This window comes from Pyrgilauda ruficollis, unplaced genomic scaffold, assembly GCF_017590135.1.
Source record: "Pyrgilauda ruficollis isolate IOZ18807 unplaced genomic scaffold, ASM1759013v1 scaffold64, whole genome shotgun sequence".
NCBI classification, from domain to species: Eukaryota; Metazoa; Chordata; class Aves; order Passeriformes; family Passeridae; genus Pyrgilauda; species Pyrgilauda ruficollis.
In genome coordinates this window covers 181,587-198,234 of record NW_024528155.1, presented here as the reverse complement: position 1 = coordinate 198,234, position 16,648 = coordinate 181,587, and the positions used below count along the sequence as shown (strand labels likewise).

At 37.6% G+C, this 16,648-nt stretch overlaps 1 protein-coding gene across 2 annotated transcripts in view; it reads right to left on the bottom strand.

The window, feature by feature from the left end:
- The window catches only part of HSD17B4 (hydroxysteroid 17-beta dehydrogenase 4), a 62,960-nt gene that overhangs the window by 35,014 nt on the left and 11,298 nt on the right, over positions 1–16,648 (bottom strand). For both annotated transcript variants that reach the window (XM_041484162.1, XM_041484161.1), the window contains exons 8-15: positions 13,772–13,959; positions 11,278–11,369; positions 10,658–10,682; positions 8,917–9,045; positions 3,338–3,444; positions 2,423–2,656; positions 1,946–1,997; positions 551–622 (exon numbers count right to left, since the gene is read on the bottom strand). In XM_041484162.1, the coding sequence (XP_041340096.1) occupies positions 551–622; positions 1,946–1,997; positions 2,423–2,656; positions 3,338–3,444; positions 8,917–9,045; positions 10,658–10,682; positions 11,278–11,369; positions 13,772–13,959 (899 nt within the window). The remainder of the gene's footprint in view (positions 1–550; positions 623–1,945; positions 1,998–2,422; positions 2,657–3,337; positions 3,445–8,916; positions 9,046–10,657; positions 10,683–11,277; positions 11,370–13,771; positions 13,960–16,648) is intronic.

The following is a 16,648-nucleotide window of genomic DNA, read 5'->3' as shown; positions in this document are numbered from 1 at the left end:
GGAAGCAAATGGGTTTCGTTTAGAATAAAATAATGCAGACAGAAAAAAGGAATGCAGGACATGCTCTTAAAGATCAATGCTTTGCAGATAGCTCTACATAATACGATGACATGACTAACCTTTGCAAAACCACCCACAAAACACATGCAAACATGCAGCCACACACCCCTTCCTGTGGGATGGTGGAATATAAACTGGCTACCTTCAGGCAGGAGAAAGTATTATTATTGTTAAGAACTTTGATCTGTTTGCATACTGCATTATTCTACCTACATAGGAATAAAGTGTTCTTATTTCAGTATGCTAACTACCCAAGAACAATTACACTTTGGTCTGTTTGCAAGGTGCATTGTTCTACCTACACTGGAAAAAAGTGTTTCTAATTCAGTAGGTTAACTGACCAAGAACAATTACACAGCCACATCTCACAGAGATTTAATAAGCTAAAAGTCTTCACCGTGGAAGGGCTGGCAGTTATTGGTATAGCTAGTTAAAAATGAAGCCTAATAAATATAACTGCACCCCCATCAAAAGCCATAAAACATTTTACCATCTATTAGCAAGACTGCTCCTGATCCTTTGTCCAGGATATCAGCAACAGTTGCAACTGACCTTAATTCTCCTGTAAGAATAGAACATGGACACATTGTAAGGTTTTGCTTCAGGAACAAAGCCCACAGATCACTCTTTACACCTCCTTACTAGTTATCCTACTTACTTCCTTATCTACTACTATCATTATTCTTGCTGTTGTTGTTGTTATTATTATTATCATTATCAACATCATCATAAGCATTGTAAAAGTCATATTCATTATAATCGTCCTGACTATAACAACAGTGTCTGGGAATCTTTGCAAGTTTTTGGTTTGAAGATCTGAGTGTTGTTTTGCTTGGGGGTATTTTTATAACTTTTGGGGTCTTTTTAAAATAGAATTTTGCTACAGTTCATGTATTCAGAGCTAAACACATCACTATTTAGTTTCAAACATATTGCTATCTTCAAAGACAGCTCCAATCATTTAAGGGTTGTCCATAGATTTCAGGAGGACTGAGGCAACCACAGTCCTGCAGAAGTTCAGTTCAGAGCCTGGGCACAGGGGTCCCTGACATTTGTCACAGAGGTTACTGCTTTAGAGACACATGTGTATACAAATCAGCCTCTAGAATGCAAAACCAAAAACATTTATAAAGTCCTGGCAATCCATTACTAATCATCAGACTTCTTTGTATTAAATATAGTTTTCAGATAATTTTTTGTTTCAACAAAAAATTCTGCCATTTACTTGCAGCTTGCAAATTTTTTTTTTTTGCTACAATCTCAAAAACTTAATTTTTATATACTACCAAGGGGGAAATCGAGACACATTCATATCCTGAATTAATGTAACAAGTATCTCTCAGATACTGTAATCTGGGAAAACTCAGCCATCTCTGAAAAGAAATTGCTACTACAGTAACTAATGCCTTGAGAATTTTGACAGGAAGTAATTGTTATTAGTTTCCTCATCAGGATGTCCATTTGTTTTTTTTACATACACAGTTTAAATCTTACCCTCTTACAGGCACACAAACACAATCAACGTTGAAGAATTCTTAGGTAAACATCCCAAAAGTTTTATGATACAACTTTATTGAAATATTTTGAAGTTTTGGTAGTATCAAATTACATGAATAATCCACAGGTATGGAGTGTATTTGCTTATTGTATCAAAGATGATGCATACTTTACTAAGTATACTGTAGAAAAGCAACACCTGATCTCAAAAACACAGTTTCAGAATTCCTTCAAGAACACAACAGGTTGCCTCTCTTTTCCCCCACTCCAAGTAAAAAGGATATGCAGTACTACAGTTTGAAACAAAGCTTTGCTACTTACATTTCCAAAATGGCTACAGAAACTGTTGTCATAGTGAAAAACACATCAACAACACAGACGGACTGACCTGAGGTTGGTAATGGTTTATAAAGCTCCAGATATTGCTCACCATGCAGCATCTATGTAGAGAAAGACAGTGCTGTAATAACAATCAATAGATACCTTTCTCCCCCAAGTCAATACACAGATATTTTAGAAAGTGTCCAGAGCAAACAAATTTTAAAAAATCCCAAGTTTTATTCTTTTGTTTTTCTAACTTCATCCCCAAAATGTTTTCAAATAAAGTTTTGAGCTTTTATGGTTTAAAAAAAGCATAGTGAACACAAAGTAAAACTGAATATCAAATTCACCATACATCTCATCATAGGAAGATGCATTACACAATTGAAGTAAATGAATAATTTCTTAGGATGTAAGAATACAAACAACTGGATTTTTAATTTCTAGAACAAAAGGAACTTAACAATATTACAAAAATACTAACTGAAGTCATCCTTCAGTTACATGACTCACAAGCAAAATTAGGTACTTTACTCTTCCATACCCTTGCAAGATCAATATTTAGTCCTGAAAGAGAAGGAACACCATCAAACATTGATGTCTGAGCAGGAATTACTCCAAAGCTGGGTAAACAGCAGAATTCTTCACTTCCTTCAAAGAGAAATTTTAGGTGGTCTGGATCCTTAGTTGACATTCCCACACCAAGTGCATATAGAATAGGCTCCAAGTGAGTGTATTTATACACGTTGGTACCCAATTTACGGCCAACAATGCTTGCCTGGAAGTAAGAAGCCAGCATCAAGTAAAAATCAAAACCAGTTAATATTGAACTTGCATTCTTTGTGTAATTCTTCTATCAAACCTGATGCCTGATGTTCTTTACAATCACATGTACACATAAAGTATGAGGAATAAATACACCGTAAAATATTAATGCATTCATTGCAATACAAGCAACCCAAATGCAAGGCATTATACCTTGCTTCAAGCAATCTACCTCAAGTATAAATGGCATAACTTGATACAGCTGTACTCCCAGCAGTGCATAAGATTTTTTCAAAAACAAACCACAACTGAAATAATTAACACCATAATAAGACTGAAATGAGGAAAAATTATCTATAGAGAAGGAGCCAGAGCAAAATGACACTGCCCAATAACACCCAAGCTCTGTCGCTTTTCTGAATAATACCCTAATTAGAAACGCTTAACAGAACTTACAAGCGCTTAGATTCTGCATTATCCAGTCTATTCAGCTGTAAGTTTTCCTATTACCAATAGGAAAAATAGAGACTGGAGTCTGGAGACGTTTTTGATTCTGCTTCCTTGGTTCACATTTTAAACCCCACCTTTCTTTTTGCAGACAGCAAACCAGAGTACAAGCTGGGCAGCAACACTGGTCTCTCTGTTCAGTGTTTTCACCCAGCTTTGAGTGTATCTGGTAGACAGATGTACTTACTGTGTCAACAGAAGAAGAGACCACTGATCCAGAGCTTGTTGAATTCATAGAAACATTCCCTTGAGATTCTATCTGACTTAGAGCATCACTCAATACACTTATGGACTCTAGAGAAAGCAATTAGAAAAACTCACTTTTAGATAACCATACATGACATACTCCAGTTACAGACACAAAACACACATATCAATCGGCAAATGAGATACAGCCTGGTATTTCTCAGTTCACCTTTAAACACAGTAAATACATCTACAAATTGAGCATGGTGCTGCATTTTACAAGCATGCACACAAAAGTAGAGGAAAAGTGATTTCTACAGAGGTTCCATCAGTTCTGCGCCCACCACTCAACCATGACACCTATCTCAACGTGTCAAGGAGAAGATAATGAGCGCTGTATGTTTCAACTGTCTGAGAAGCAAATATCTAAAAATTACTACTGATACTCTTATGAGAATTATTTGCAACACAAGTCACAGGTCTCATTTCCTGACTGCTACCCTCTTTCCTGAATCAGACAGATAGAAAAGCAAATAAGTCTGAGACTGAACAATGACAAAATTATAAATGTGATGATGCACGGCTGAATACAGCTATGGTCACGGCAGGCCATCAAGAACAATTTGTTCCTTGAAGCTTAATAAGGCTAAAATCAACATTAAATATTAGAAGGAATCAAACAAAAGGTGATGAGAATCTCACACAGAAAAAATAAAAATGTGTTTAAATCAGAGAAGTGCAAAATCATTTCTTAACTACCTTAACGCAGAGTCACTCTCCTCCACTTCAAAACCCCTGTGCTCATACTGATTTGCACTGCTGCTTGCATTAAGACAACATTGCTCTATCACACAGCACTATCTAAACAGCCTGCAAGGTGAACTGCATGCCCTCTTGTAGAATCCTGTTTTCCTAAACTATCTCTTGCTTGCCAGAATCATCATAACATTTGTTTGTGGCCTGAATCTTGTGAAGAAAAGGAACATCTAAGAAACAAACATATATTGTCACCTATTCTGTCAAAGACAAGCTTGCTCTTTGGATACAAGCTCTGTCACAATATGACATGAGGTTATAACACTTATATAATGTGAAAATGTGCAAAACAAGATTTCTAATTTGTAATAACCTTTTAAAAGGTAATCTCTTTTATCCCTTTGTTCATTCATTAAATGAATAAAAGAAAAGCAATACAGAGCTACTGGGAGAAGTAACAGACTGTTTCTACTTTTTCTGCATGAACAAAAGGAAGGTTTCACATTGCCTTAAAATCTTCACAGGAGAATAAAGGTTTGACTTCCAAGCAAACCTGAATGTTTCCTCAACTTAGCATGACCATAAACTACTTACATGCAGGAATATAAAGATCACTTTTAATGGTGAGAGCTAAAGATTAACAACATGCATTTTTGACAAAATTATTTGTCATTATTAAGATCAACAGTATAAAGGTTACTTGTAAATTAATAATAGTGCAGAATACTACAATCTCCTCTTCAAGGAGTCTTTCTTCCAGAATGTATGATGTGAGTGGACTATAAAATTGGTGACTTGGCTAGTGTCTGGCTGAACACTAAGGAGATCACAGAGTCATAGAATAGTTTGGGTTGGAAAGGACTCTTAAAGGTCATCTAGTCCAACTCCCCTGCAATGATCAGATACATCTTCAAGTAGATCATGTAGCTCAGAGCCCCATCATACCTGACCTTAGATGTTTACAGGATGGTGCATCTACTACCTGTCTGTGAAAAACCCTTTCCAGTGTTTAACCATCCTTTGCAAAAAATTTCTTGCTCACCTAAATCAAGCCTTAGTTTTAAGCCATTACCTCTCATCCTATTGCAACAGGCCCTGCCAAAAAGTTAAGCACTGAAAGACTACAAAAGGTGTCAACTGAAGTCTTCTCCAGACTGAGCAAACCCAACTCTCTCTGCCTTTCCCTTTAGAAGAGGAGTTCCATCATTTTTATCATTTTTGTGGCCCTCCTCTAGCCTTGCTCCAGAGCTGGTCTAAGTGTTTCCTGTGTCGAAGACTGCAGAGCTGGATGTTGCACTCCAAGTGGAGAGGAGACCTCTGGGGGGCAGAATCAACTCCCACAACCTACTGGACATGTTTCTTTTGATGCACCCTGGGATACAACTGACTTTTCAGGCTGCAGGTGCGCATTGCCAGCTTTTGTCCAACTTTTCATTCACCAGCATCTCCAAGTTGCTCTCCACAGGGATGTTTCTGATGCCTTCATCCTGTATTGACACTGGGGCTTGCCCCAGCCTAGGTGCAACACCTTACACTTGGCACTGTTGAAGCTCATGAAGCTCCCATGAGCTCACTCCTCAAGCTTGTCCAGGCCCCTCTGGATGACATCCCTCAGGTGTGTCACCACACTCCTCAGTTCGGCGCACCCTCAGCAAGTTCGCAGAGGGTGTACTCCATCCCTTATCTATGTCATTGATTAAGCTATTACACAGTCCTGTTCACAATACAGGTCCCTGAGGGACACCATTCATTAGTGATTACCATGTGAACATTGAGACACTGACCATCCAACCAACACCTCCACCACAGAACAGTTCATCTGCAATATTAGATTCAGCAACTTAGACCAATGTTATGGGGGGCTGTGTCAAAGGCCTTAGACAAGTTCAGGCAGTTGATATTCCCTTACTCATTGATGGAGTCACTCCATCACAGAAGGCCATTGGGTTGGTCAGACAGGACTCACCCTTGGTGAATCTGTACTGGCTGTCTCAAATCACCTCCCTGTTCTCTGTGACCTTCCCACACACAGAGCTGAGGATCACAGGTTGGTAATTCCCAACTTTCTAACTTTTTTTTAAAACCCAACAAATATACAATTATACCAAGGGGTATAATTTTGTCAGAAACAAACCCAGTATGAAACTTTTTAATTAACACAATTATCTTATTATTGGTATAGGGATATTTTTTAAATTGTTGGACTATCAGTGAACTCTAAAACCTTAAGTGTTCACCACCTCAGAATGGCCCGCTATTAGACAGAAAATCATTAGCAGACAAAGGGAAAAGACTAAGCTGGAGAACAAACATTGAAGATAGTCACAACAAAGGGCATCTCTTTCCAAAAGTATTAATTTTCCAATAAGGGGACATTGCATATGAACCATATCCCTTAACAACAGAGGAAACACCACAAGTGTTTAAACATTTTTAAAATACATATAATGAAAGCTGACACTGAAGCTGGAACACTTTCTTATGCAAATTCTTCATATACACACAAAGTATACATACATATCCACACCTTCAATGTGTTTTACATTAATTTGCTCTATGTCACACATAAGCTTTTAAGATGTGCCAGAAGTCAAACAATGAGAACACTTAAGTTATTTTCTGTAAATAGATAGCTTCTAAGAGAATTAAAAAAGCACAAAAATTTCTAATAGCCAATTACAGACCTTTAGCTGAAACTGGCTCACATTTTCACAATCGAAGAGAAGCTTGAGACAGAGTGCCTCACCCATGTCACAGACACAATAAATTCTGCTTCCCTAGATAACAGCACAACACACTAATTTGTGCAAGAGAAACTACGGAATGCTGTGTACAGTATACAGCCTGAAAGACAGGGATGGCTGTCCTCTGCCTCTACCACAACACAGTCTGATTCCCTTTCCACAATAGGAAGAATTGGACAATGGCACAAGAGCAAGTAGTACACTATGGAGGCAAGGAGAAAACAGTTGGGAGTTGCACCAACATGTAGTGCATGGTGCAACTGTGACCTACTGCACCCTGCACCACACATTCAGAAGCTTCTGCATCACACTTAATTTGGTCTTTCTGCTTTATGTAAAGAATACAAAGTCATAAAGTCAAGCCTCTCCTATCAGTATAACTAAAACAAGAAATAAGATTAGCATCTCAGATTACAGAGTTTTCTACTACATTAAAAGCAAATACTTTATCTAATTCCTTTTTGGGTTTTTTTTTCCTACTGCACCTAATGCTTAGTACACAAATGCTGTTCACAACATCATTCTACTCAAATTAAGGAAATCTGCAGGAGGAGTTTTAACTTGCAGATCTTAGGTGTCGTACCCTTAGTCTTTACTGCCAGTACTCTAATTAGTTTCCTTTATTTCATAGTCAAATATCTTCAAGCAATAAAGAGGAGAATTTGACAGCAATAGAAACTTTTAATAGAACTAAAAATTCTATTCAGCTAACAAGAATTTTCCACAACCCTTATGCTGATTCTCACCAATACACAATACAACAACTAAAGCAAAAGTTTTTATTCAGTATCTGCAGCTTGATGGCACTGAAAGGAAAAAGCTGTATCTTGACTAAGTTCATAACAGAAGGCAAGGAATATCCATGCCAATGTAACATTTATGATTTCCTGACTGTAGAAACCTGCCATATTGTATAGTAAGCACTTTTACTTGAAGTTCAAAATCTTCTTCAGTTTTCCTCCCCATAGCATCAACTGGCAGATGTGAAATACCATATATAATATTGAAGCAACTTTGAAAAGAAATCCCCATCTACAACACCTTTCTGCTAGCAACCCATAAAAGTAACATAGTGCATGTGACAGGTCCTAGAACAGATCAGAAGCGATAAAGCTGGAATTATGTTCTTATAAATACCATTCCATAGCACAACAGAGAACTATGTAAAAACTTGCATACATTTGGAAACAGGATACCTGTAAGCCAAAGATCAGTAAGGTGACCTAGAACTACCGTTTGAATGGTTATATTCCCCAGTGTGCCAAGATGTGAGGGAAAGAACAAAGTGTGTACTATTCTGGTTCTAGTAAAGGCACCTAAAAACATATCTTTAAGATTTATAACAAAATATCCTAATGGATTTTGGAACCAACGGCTTAAACATCTACTGTGCATTTAAGTATCTTTGAAATTCAACTGACATTGTATACACAGATGCCTTTTCCCCTCCTGCTCTGCACTCTTAAATGCTGGCAAGGAACAAGAAAAGTAAACAAAGCACTGAAAGAGAAAATCATTTCAGTCACCAGCCAAGGGGGTGATGTGACCCAAGCACATAAGGCGCAGTAAGAACTTTTTTGCTGTAATATATGCCACGACTTAACCAGAGCTTTTAGGTAGAGAAATATTCACCAAAAAGCAAGATTCCAGGACTGAAAAGAAAAAAACAATTTCTCTCTTACTATTCTGTCTGCATGCAGATGCAATCAAATAAAACACTGTCATCAGTCTGACTCTAATGCTTACAATGACAATGATGTCACTTCTCTAGAAACTGTTAAGATAAATCATGTCTTAATGCTATATGTCAGAACACAGCAGTTGCTTTAGAAAGATCTGACCATACTGAAACAGTAAATTATTAATGTAACACATTTACAAGAAAGTTCATTAGTTCTGTAGATTTTGAAGTTTCAGCAAATGTTTGAAAGAAATCATTACCCCTTGTCCTATGGCAACAGTATACATTTGTCCCATATTTCTCAGAGGCCTCTATAAAGTACTGAAAGGCTACAATAAGGTCTCCCAAAAACATTCTGTTCCCCAGGCTGAATAGCCCCAACTTAAAAGTCTCCCTTACCTTGGATGGTTCTGGGTTTGCTGGCATTATCAAAGTCACACACCTTGTCCCATTTATCTCTCACTGCTTCAGGTGTCATTGGCTGATTCTTTCCCCTGGCAATGGCACCCAAGGATCTCTCCCAGCGCACTAATGGGAAACATCAGCCAGAAAGTTCCAGTAACAAAGAAGCTTTTAATTTCTTTAGACAACTTTCCTCTAGGCCACCACCTTCAAGATGGTACAATAAGGGAAACATTTTAAGTACTCCAATGTAACTCACCAGTATAACTTCCAGCTGGACTAAAAGGGCTCACTGCTTTAACTAGCATTTAGAAAGGGAATAGCATTGGTTTTAAGTTCCACTGAAACTGTAACAGACTTTTTACTCTCCAGAAACACAAGTTTTAGGATTCTGTCTACTGAAAAGTTGTAGCTAATATTTATCTACAGACTTTCTCTTCTGACATGACTTTGACTACTACTGCTTAGGAATCTTCTGAAAGCATAGAAAACGACAGGGAAAAAGTGAAAACTACTTGTTAGCTGTAAAAGAACCTTAATACCAGTAGTCAGCATCTCTAAATGGTCTCTGAAGTTGCATTTCAATACTGTAACCTGAGAGAAACTGGTAAGGCCAATGTGAAATTGGTTCCATAAGGATACTGACTTCCTGGATTGTAATTCAAATACTTAATCAGTCATGTTGGGTTTGCCATTAATTAGCAGAAGGCAATGAATATGGCCATACTGGTACCTCATTAACAATCTGATTTCATTTCAGTGACTTCAACCATAGCCATTATAATGATGAAAAATGGTATTTTCTCTTGATCAAAGTGTAGATTTTCAGCTGTATTAAAACCTAACTGCTTCTGAAGGGCAGCAAAACATTTTGTGCTGCACTGCTTCTTTTAATCTGTTTGCCACACCTCTTGGAAACACTATTCCAGCTACACAGAACACTTGCAGTTAGTTAGAAATGTACAAAACGGTTATGAAGATGGAAAAAAATAATTAAAAGTAAGCAGAATGACTTCCTGAATTAATAGCGCTACTTCCAACCCTCTGATACTTATGAAGGCTGAAAAGTTGTACAGATCATGATAACAGTGCTTGTACTAGGTTCAATGGATTTAGGAAAAAAGTCAAGATATCTCACACACTAAGTATTTTGTCTTCTCATAAGTCCTCAGTCTTGCCTGCAAGTTTTCCTTAAATTAGTATTTAAGTTAGTTACTGGAGTCACTAAGGAAAATACATGGGTAGCATAGCTACTGGTTATTTAAGAAGACTAACTGCTTTAACATGCCTACATACTAGTATTTTATTAGAAGCATAAGTAATAGTGGAAAGCAATTTAAAAGATGAAAAATTAAAAACATGCCTGTTTATCAGCATGTGATATTTTATATCAGGAAAAATTAAAGTTACCAAGAAAAGGCAACAACGTGTACTTAGCACTACAAATTCGACTTCAAATTATGCCCAGGATCCAAGAGTTGAAGTTACTCAGGCAGATTTTCTTGTTAGTTCAAAAGCGTCACAATGCACATACTGAAGTTACCAGTTTTTCCCACATGAAGTTAAAAGTTTTAACTTTTACCAAATACAAGCAGTTTCCTCAGAACCCTAGGCTTTTATTCATCTTCTTGCCTGAGTAAAAAATGTCTTGAGCATACACATTAAGTCTAAAGAAAATTTGCACAGTCTAGATGTCAATTCCAAAAACAAGATCAATCCTCCAGCATAAAGTACTTACATTTTCCAATCCACCCAGCTCCCACCTGCCAAGACAAAAAGAATATAATCAGCTTAGGACATGTCACAAAGCAAAGCTTTGGTAATGCTGGGAAACAAAACTATACTTCAGAACAAACTCAATATATTAAGAATTTCTGAACTACTGCTGGTTGTCTTTAATAGTTTAGTTAAGCACCTGAATGTGACCAACATAAAAGAGTTTCCATCCAATATATGAGTTAGCAGTTTGATGCCAATACCTATAATGAATATCATAATAAAGTAATTGCTCCTTCCTGCAAGCTACTTGCTAGGTTAGAACGACTTTGAGAACAAAAACGTATTTTGAATTTTGGTATCTTTTCAATCTTAAAAGCGTACAATAAGAATTGTAACAATCAAATTGGTAGCATTTTGAGCACAGAACAGAACTTGACTAAACTGCGACTGCCTGAAGTACTTGTCAAATACTGTACAACCAGATCAATATGTCTTCTGTCTATGCTGAGTATGTAGTTCACACATGGTAATTTAATTTCAGCAACAAGTTTAAGGCTGGACAAGATAAAACAACTGATTTTGGGGGAAAAGAGCAAAGGGAGGGAAGGAGGGAGAAGAAAGGAAAAATAAAAAAATTACCTCAAACAGACTGCCATTTTCAGCACAGCTCTCGTGGCAAAGCCAAACTACTAAAGGAGCAACATATTCTGGTTTGAAAGCATCGACCAGATCTAGAGGAAATTGGAGGGGGGAAACGTGAAATAGAAATACTCTATGGTTTCACCAAATTATTTAATCTAACACCCTCTTATGAACAGCAGAACCAGGAGAATTTTATCAACAGTATTCTGTAATTAAAAGAAAGGACCAGGTAAATAAAACATTTGAAGATTCAATAAATATGAACGTCTAGTGAGATACATATATGCTGCCTAAGCCCACGACATGGCTTCTCAGCCAGAGAGATGAAAGCCTGTTTAACTGTTGGGAACACTGCTACATGGAGACTGCAAAGCCAGATAACCTTCCTAAATTTCCACCTGACAGGCAGCCTGAAATAAGGACAAGACAGCTATACATAATCCTGACAAAGACATACCTGAGCTATTTTCCTTTTAATATGCTAGTCAACTATATAGACAAGACATTATGAAAATAACTCTTAAACAATCAGCCACTGCAGTTATCTCATTTAGAAATGCTGATTTTTCCAAACAATAGAGAGAATTATCACTCTGCTAAATTTACATATCAGTGCTATTTTTGAATTTTCATTGACATCCAGCACAATAGAAAGCTATCTGAAAATTGAGACATTGTCATGGAACAGTGTGGTTGTCCAGGCAGCTCTTATCACATATTCTATCCACTGTCTGAATATTAACTTTGCTTAATTTTCTCTTTCAGCTTTTAGACTATTATTCTTTCAACAGCAGTAGATATACAGCTGTTCCTCAGCTAAAGGTCATCAAGCATTTTCAACTGTAGCCAGATTTTCCTAGATGAAGAGCTAGGAAAGCTTATCATTACAAGTACTTCTTTAATAGCAAAACTAAGGTAAACAGAAGTTCATTTTCAGAAGTTCCATAAAAGCAGAAGAAAGTTGAATTCCATTTAATATGGCATGTTGTAAGTGCACAGCAAATCCCTTAGGCTTTTCCAAAGTATTCTACTTTATGCCACACATAATTTAGTCTCAAAATCTAGCCCTATACTATTATCATTAATGCTTGTAATCCACTCTTAAAATAATTTAAAAATAGGTACTAGAAGTTAAAAAAAAAAAAAACAAAAACAAGAACAAAACCATACAAAAGATGCAAACTGCATTTAAGAGTTCTTAGCAAGAACAAGAATATGTGGGTGAAGTTGAACGTAAGTAACAATGTATGGCAATGTATGGCAATGAAAAAGCATAGGTGCCTGCAGACATCTGAAGACAAAGTCCTGACTAAGATTAACAAGGATCATTTGATGACCTCTGAAAATGATTTTTAAGTTTTGGTACTCAAATCTTTTAGGAGTACTTGAAAAACTGGACAGGAATGGAATGAACAAGATAAGAAATAAATCATCAGAGCTGTAAGTATCTTACAGAGAGACCAAAGGATCTCACTCTCCTTAAAATGACTAAGAAAGAAAATTCTGCAGTATTATTTATCATCCTATGTAGATTAAATATCTTCAGAACTTGCCAGCTACTGTAATCCATTTTACGTTGCATGCTTCATGCATTTAGATCTCCTGTAACAATTCCATTAAATCCTGGAACTTACAAGACTGCTCGAGTCATGACCACTTGGATTATTTAAACCTAAACCAGGCTACTTCAATCAAACAAAATCAAGCATTCGATCTGTGCATAACATACAAAATATATTACTCTCCAATACCCTGTATATGAGTCTGACAAATGTGATGATTTCCTTGGCTTTGAAATCTGCCCAATATAAGGGAAAAGAAGGTCAGGAGTGAAATGAAATAGGCTGATTTTAGAAGATTTTCTGAGAGCAATTTCCTTTAACAGACCTTTTTTTTTTTTTCCAAATTATTTTTCTTTCTTCTGGTCATTTGCTGAAGTAATTAGTCAGTCTATTTATCGTAAATTTACACTTACGCACACTTACTCTGTTAAACCTGTTCAACCTTTCAAAGATTAGTAGATGTGCAATATAGAAAAATTAAGCAACTCAGTTCACTATCATCTCCTGCTGATCATGGAACCACTAAGTACACACATGACATGTTGTGTAAAAACCAAGTATTCTGCAATTAGGCAATACTGTAACAAGTGCAAACACCATATGCACATACTTGATGTCACATGTGATGAAACAAACAAACCTTTCCACTACTGTAGGAGGATTGTGGAAGAGATTACAATTAAAGAGCCTTGCTACATGAAATTGCTTTTGCAAATGAGAAAATTTGCCTCGTATCTTGTGGCAGAAAGTAAAATTCCTCACAACAGACAAAGCAAATAAGTTGACAGCTCAAAGACAAAAAGACAGTAGGAAAAATGAACTGGTAGTACATGAAGTGTGAAGGACTTGCATTTTCTAAGAGGTAAGAAAGTTTGTTATGCTTCAATTCATTGAAAAATACCAGTACATGTAGACCTTAAATTATTCACCTTGTGGCATAACAGTCTGGGTCAGCCTGGATCCAGCAGTAGGAGCAATTGTGTTGCAGTGGATGTTATACTTCCGACCTTCAATTGCAATTGTGTTTGCAAGACCCAAAAGGCCAAGTTTTGCAGCACTGTAGTTTGCCTGACCAAAGTTTCCATATATTCCAGCAGCTGAGGATGTCATAATTATTCTTAGGGGAGAAGAGAGAAAAAAAATGAAATTATTTCTTCAAGTGACTTGATTCTACACAACAACATTTGCCACCTTTGGCAATATAGTCTCCATATTCCACAAAACAAAATATTACTTGTTTTGCTAACAATCATGTAACTAATGTTTGATGGATAGCAAACATCTCACAAATCCTGACCATTGTCAGAGTAGCAGAAAACGAACAAAGTCATGAGGCTTTCTGAGTGATATTGCAACACTAGGAAAGACATTCTCTGACATTAGGTCCTGTATAGAGAAAAGTAATTTTTTTCATTTCTCTCCTCATTTCACATGGTTTTATTCTCACAACTAATAAAAGGTTTCATCACTCAGAAGAAAATTACTTTGCTGAAAATTACTTCCCTTAATATTATCTACCTGGTAATATCTGAAGAGATGTTCTTACAGAATTCACATTCAAAGAACTCTAATATGCATTAAATGCATGACAGAAGACAGGAAAGGAAAGTCTTGCTCTTTGCTGTTCCCATTATTGCTTTGGAGGTAACTGAACTGCTCAGACAAGAGCTCTAAAACCACTACAGCTCACAGCTGGTTTGAGGCAAGAAAACATTGTGCTGCAGACCATCTCAATTCAATAGAAATGGGTCTACACCTTCACTTTTAAAGGAACCCTGTCATGGTTTGACACTGGCCAAATGCCAGGAAAGCTCCTTGCTCACCCTCCCCTGCCAGAGCTGGGCAGAAGACAGAAAAAAATTAACAATGGGGTCATGAGTTGAGATAAGGACTGGGAGAAAACAATCCAAGGGCAAAACAGGCTCAACTTAAATGTACAAGTGAATTTATTACTAAAAAAGACAGAAGTATAATGAGAAGTAAAATAAGCCCTTTCTAAAATAACCCCTTCCTCCTTCCCACCAACATCACAGGGAGACAGGGCATGATGGTTTGGTCAGTTATCACCAAGATTTTCTTCTGCTGCTCCAGGAGAGGAGTCCATCGCCTGTGAGACCATGGGGTCCCTCCCACAGGAGACAGTTCTCCCTGAAATTCTTCAGCGTGTCACAAGCAGCAGCCATACCACACCTGCTGCAAGTGTGAGTCACTCCCACAGGCAGACAGTCCTCCCAAAACTGCTGTGACATGGGTCACTCTTTCCATGGGGTGCAGTCCTCCATGGACAGGCTGCTCCAGCCTGGAACAAGGGCCCTCTCTCTCCACCAGGTCTTCCACTGGATCATAGCCTCCCCCAGGCATCTCCCTCATGGGCTGCAGGCGGATCTCTGCAGCCCCCATGGATCCCACGGGCTGTGGGTGGATCTCTGCATCTCCCATGGATCCCATGGGCACAGCTGCCTCACCATGGTCTCACCACAGCCTGCAGAGGAATCTCAGCTCTGGTACCTGGAGCACCTTCTGCCCATCCTTCTCCACTGACTTTGGTGTCTCCATGTTGTTTCCCTCACATGTTCTCACCTCCTTCTCTTCCCTGGGCAGAAAAAACTGTGTGTCCTTTTGTTCTGATTTTCTTCTTAAATCTGGTATCACAGAGGCATTACCATCACCTCCAACTGGTCCAGTCTTGGCCAGCAGCATGTCCCTGTTCAGAGCCACCACTGATTGGCTCTGCTGGACGCAGCAGAAGCTTCCAGCAGCTTCTCACAGAAGCCACCTCTGTGATCCCCCCGCTACCAAAAACCAGGCCATGCAAAACCAACATGAAGCCTTATCAGATTCTGTTGAAATCTACTTGTAAACACACAGCATAGCTGGGATCCACGTATATTTCACTTTTTTTATCCGCCTCAGTGCCAATAATCTGATATTTTTAATCTAAGTAAAGAGAAGTGTTGCAAGTAGTGGTTCAATATAATGAAGAAAAGCTACAAACTGTATGTAGAGCAGGCATTTTGCAGATGGAACATGTCTATCTACAAACTGCAGAAGCACTCACTCCCACTGTTATCTGAGCAAATATAGAAAAGGTTACAAGGGAAACATTATCCTAAATGGATGCAACTCTAGAATTAAGCTGTTTTTGAATAAATAATTTAATTTTCATCTCCCAGACTTCAGACTTTCGCTATCCTCACAGCTCACTTCCCTGGATGAGAATGAATGTCATTTAGGTCACAGGATGAGACATAGCTCACACAGTTTTCAACACATGGGTATGGTTAAGATTAATATAACCAGTGCTTTGATAAAATCACAAAAATGGAAAAAAAATCTGATTTCACTGAACTTTTTGAGTTAACAGTAATACATACCAAAACCAGACTAAGAACACTCCCATAACTTTTAAGAAAAATACAATTGTCAAAAGGGTTAAAACTGACAAACAAAGAAAACTCATGACAATCCTGCACCAAACAAAAAAGTCCATGGCCTACAAGCAGAATTGCATGTACCAGTCATTTGAGTAAGAAGGAGCAGAACAAGAGTCCCTCAAACTTGCAGTAACATACAAGTAACAAACATTTCTAACCAATCCTCATAAACTGAAATGGTATTTTTACATAGTTACAACTTCTGTTTGGGAGAGTTTAAATATATTTAAATATATTGGAAAAAAAAACTTTAAACATTTGACTGAGGAAGTGGAGAGGAGGGATCAGAATTGTAAAAACATTTTCACTGATTTTGCTCCAACCCTGACAAAGTGAAAGAAAAGAACGCAAGACTTCACTGTTTGGGCATGC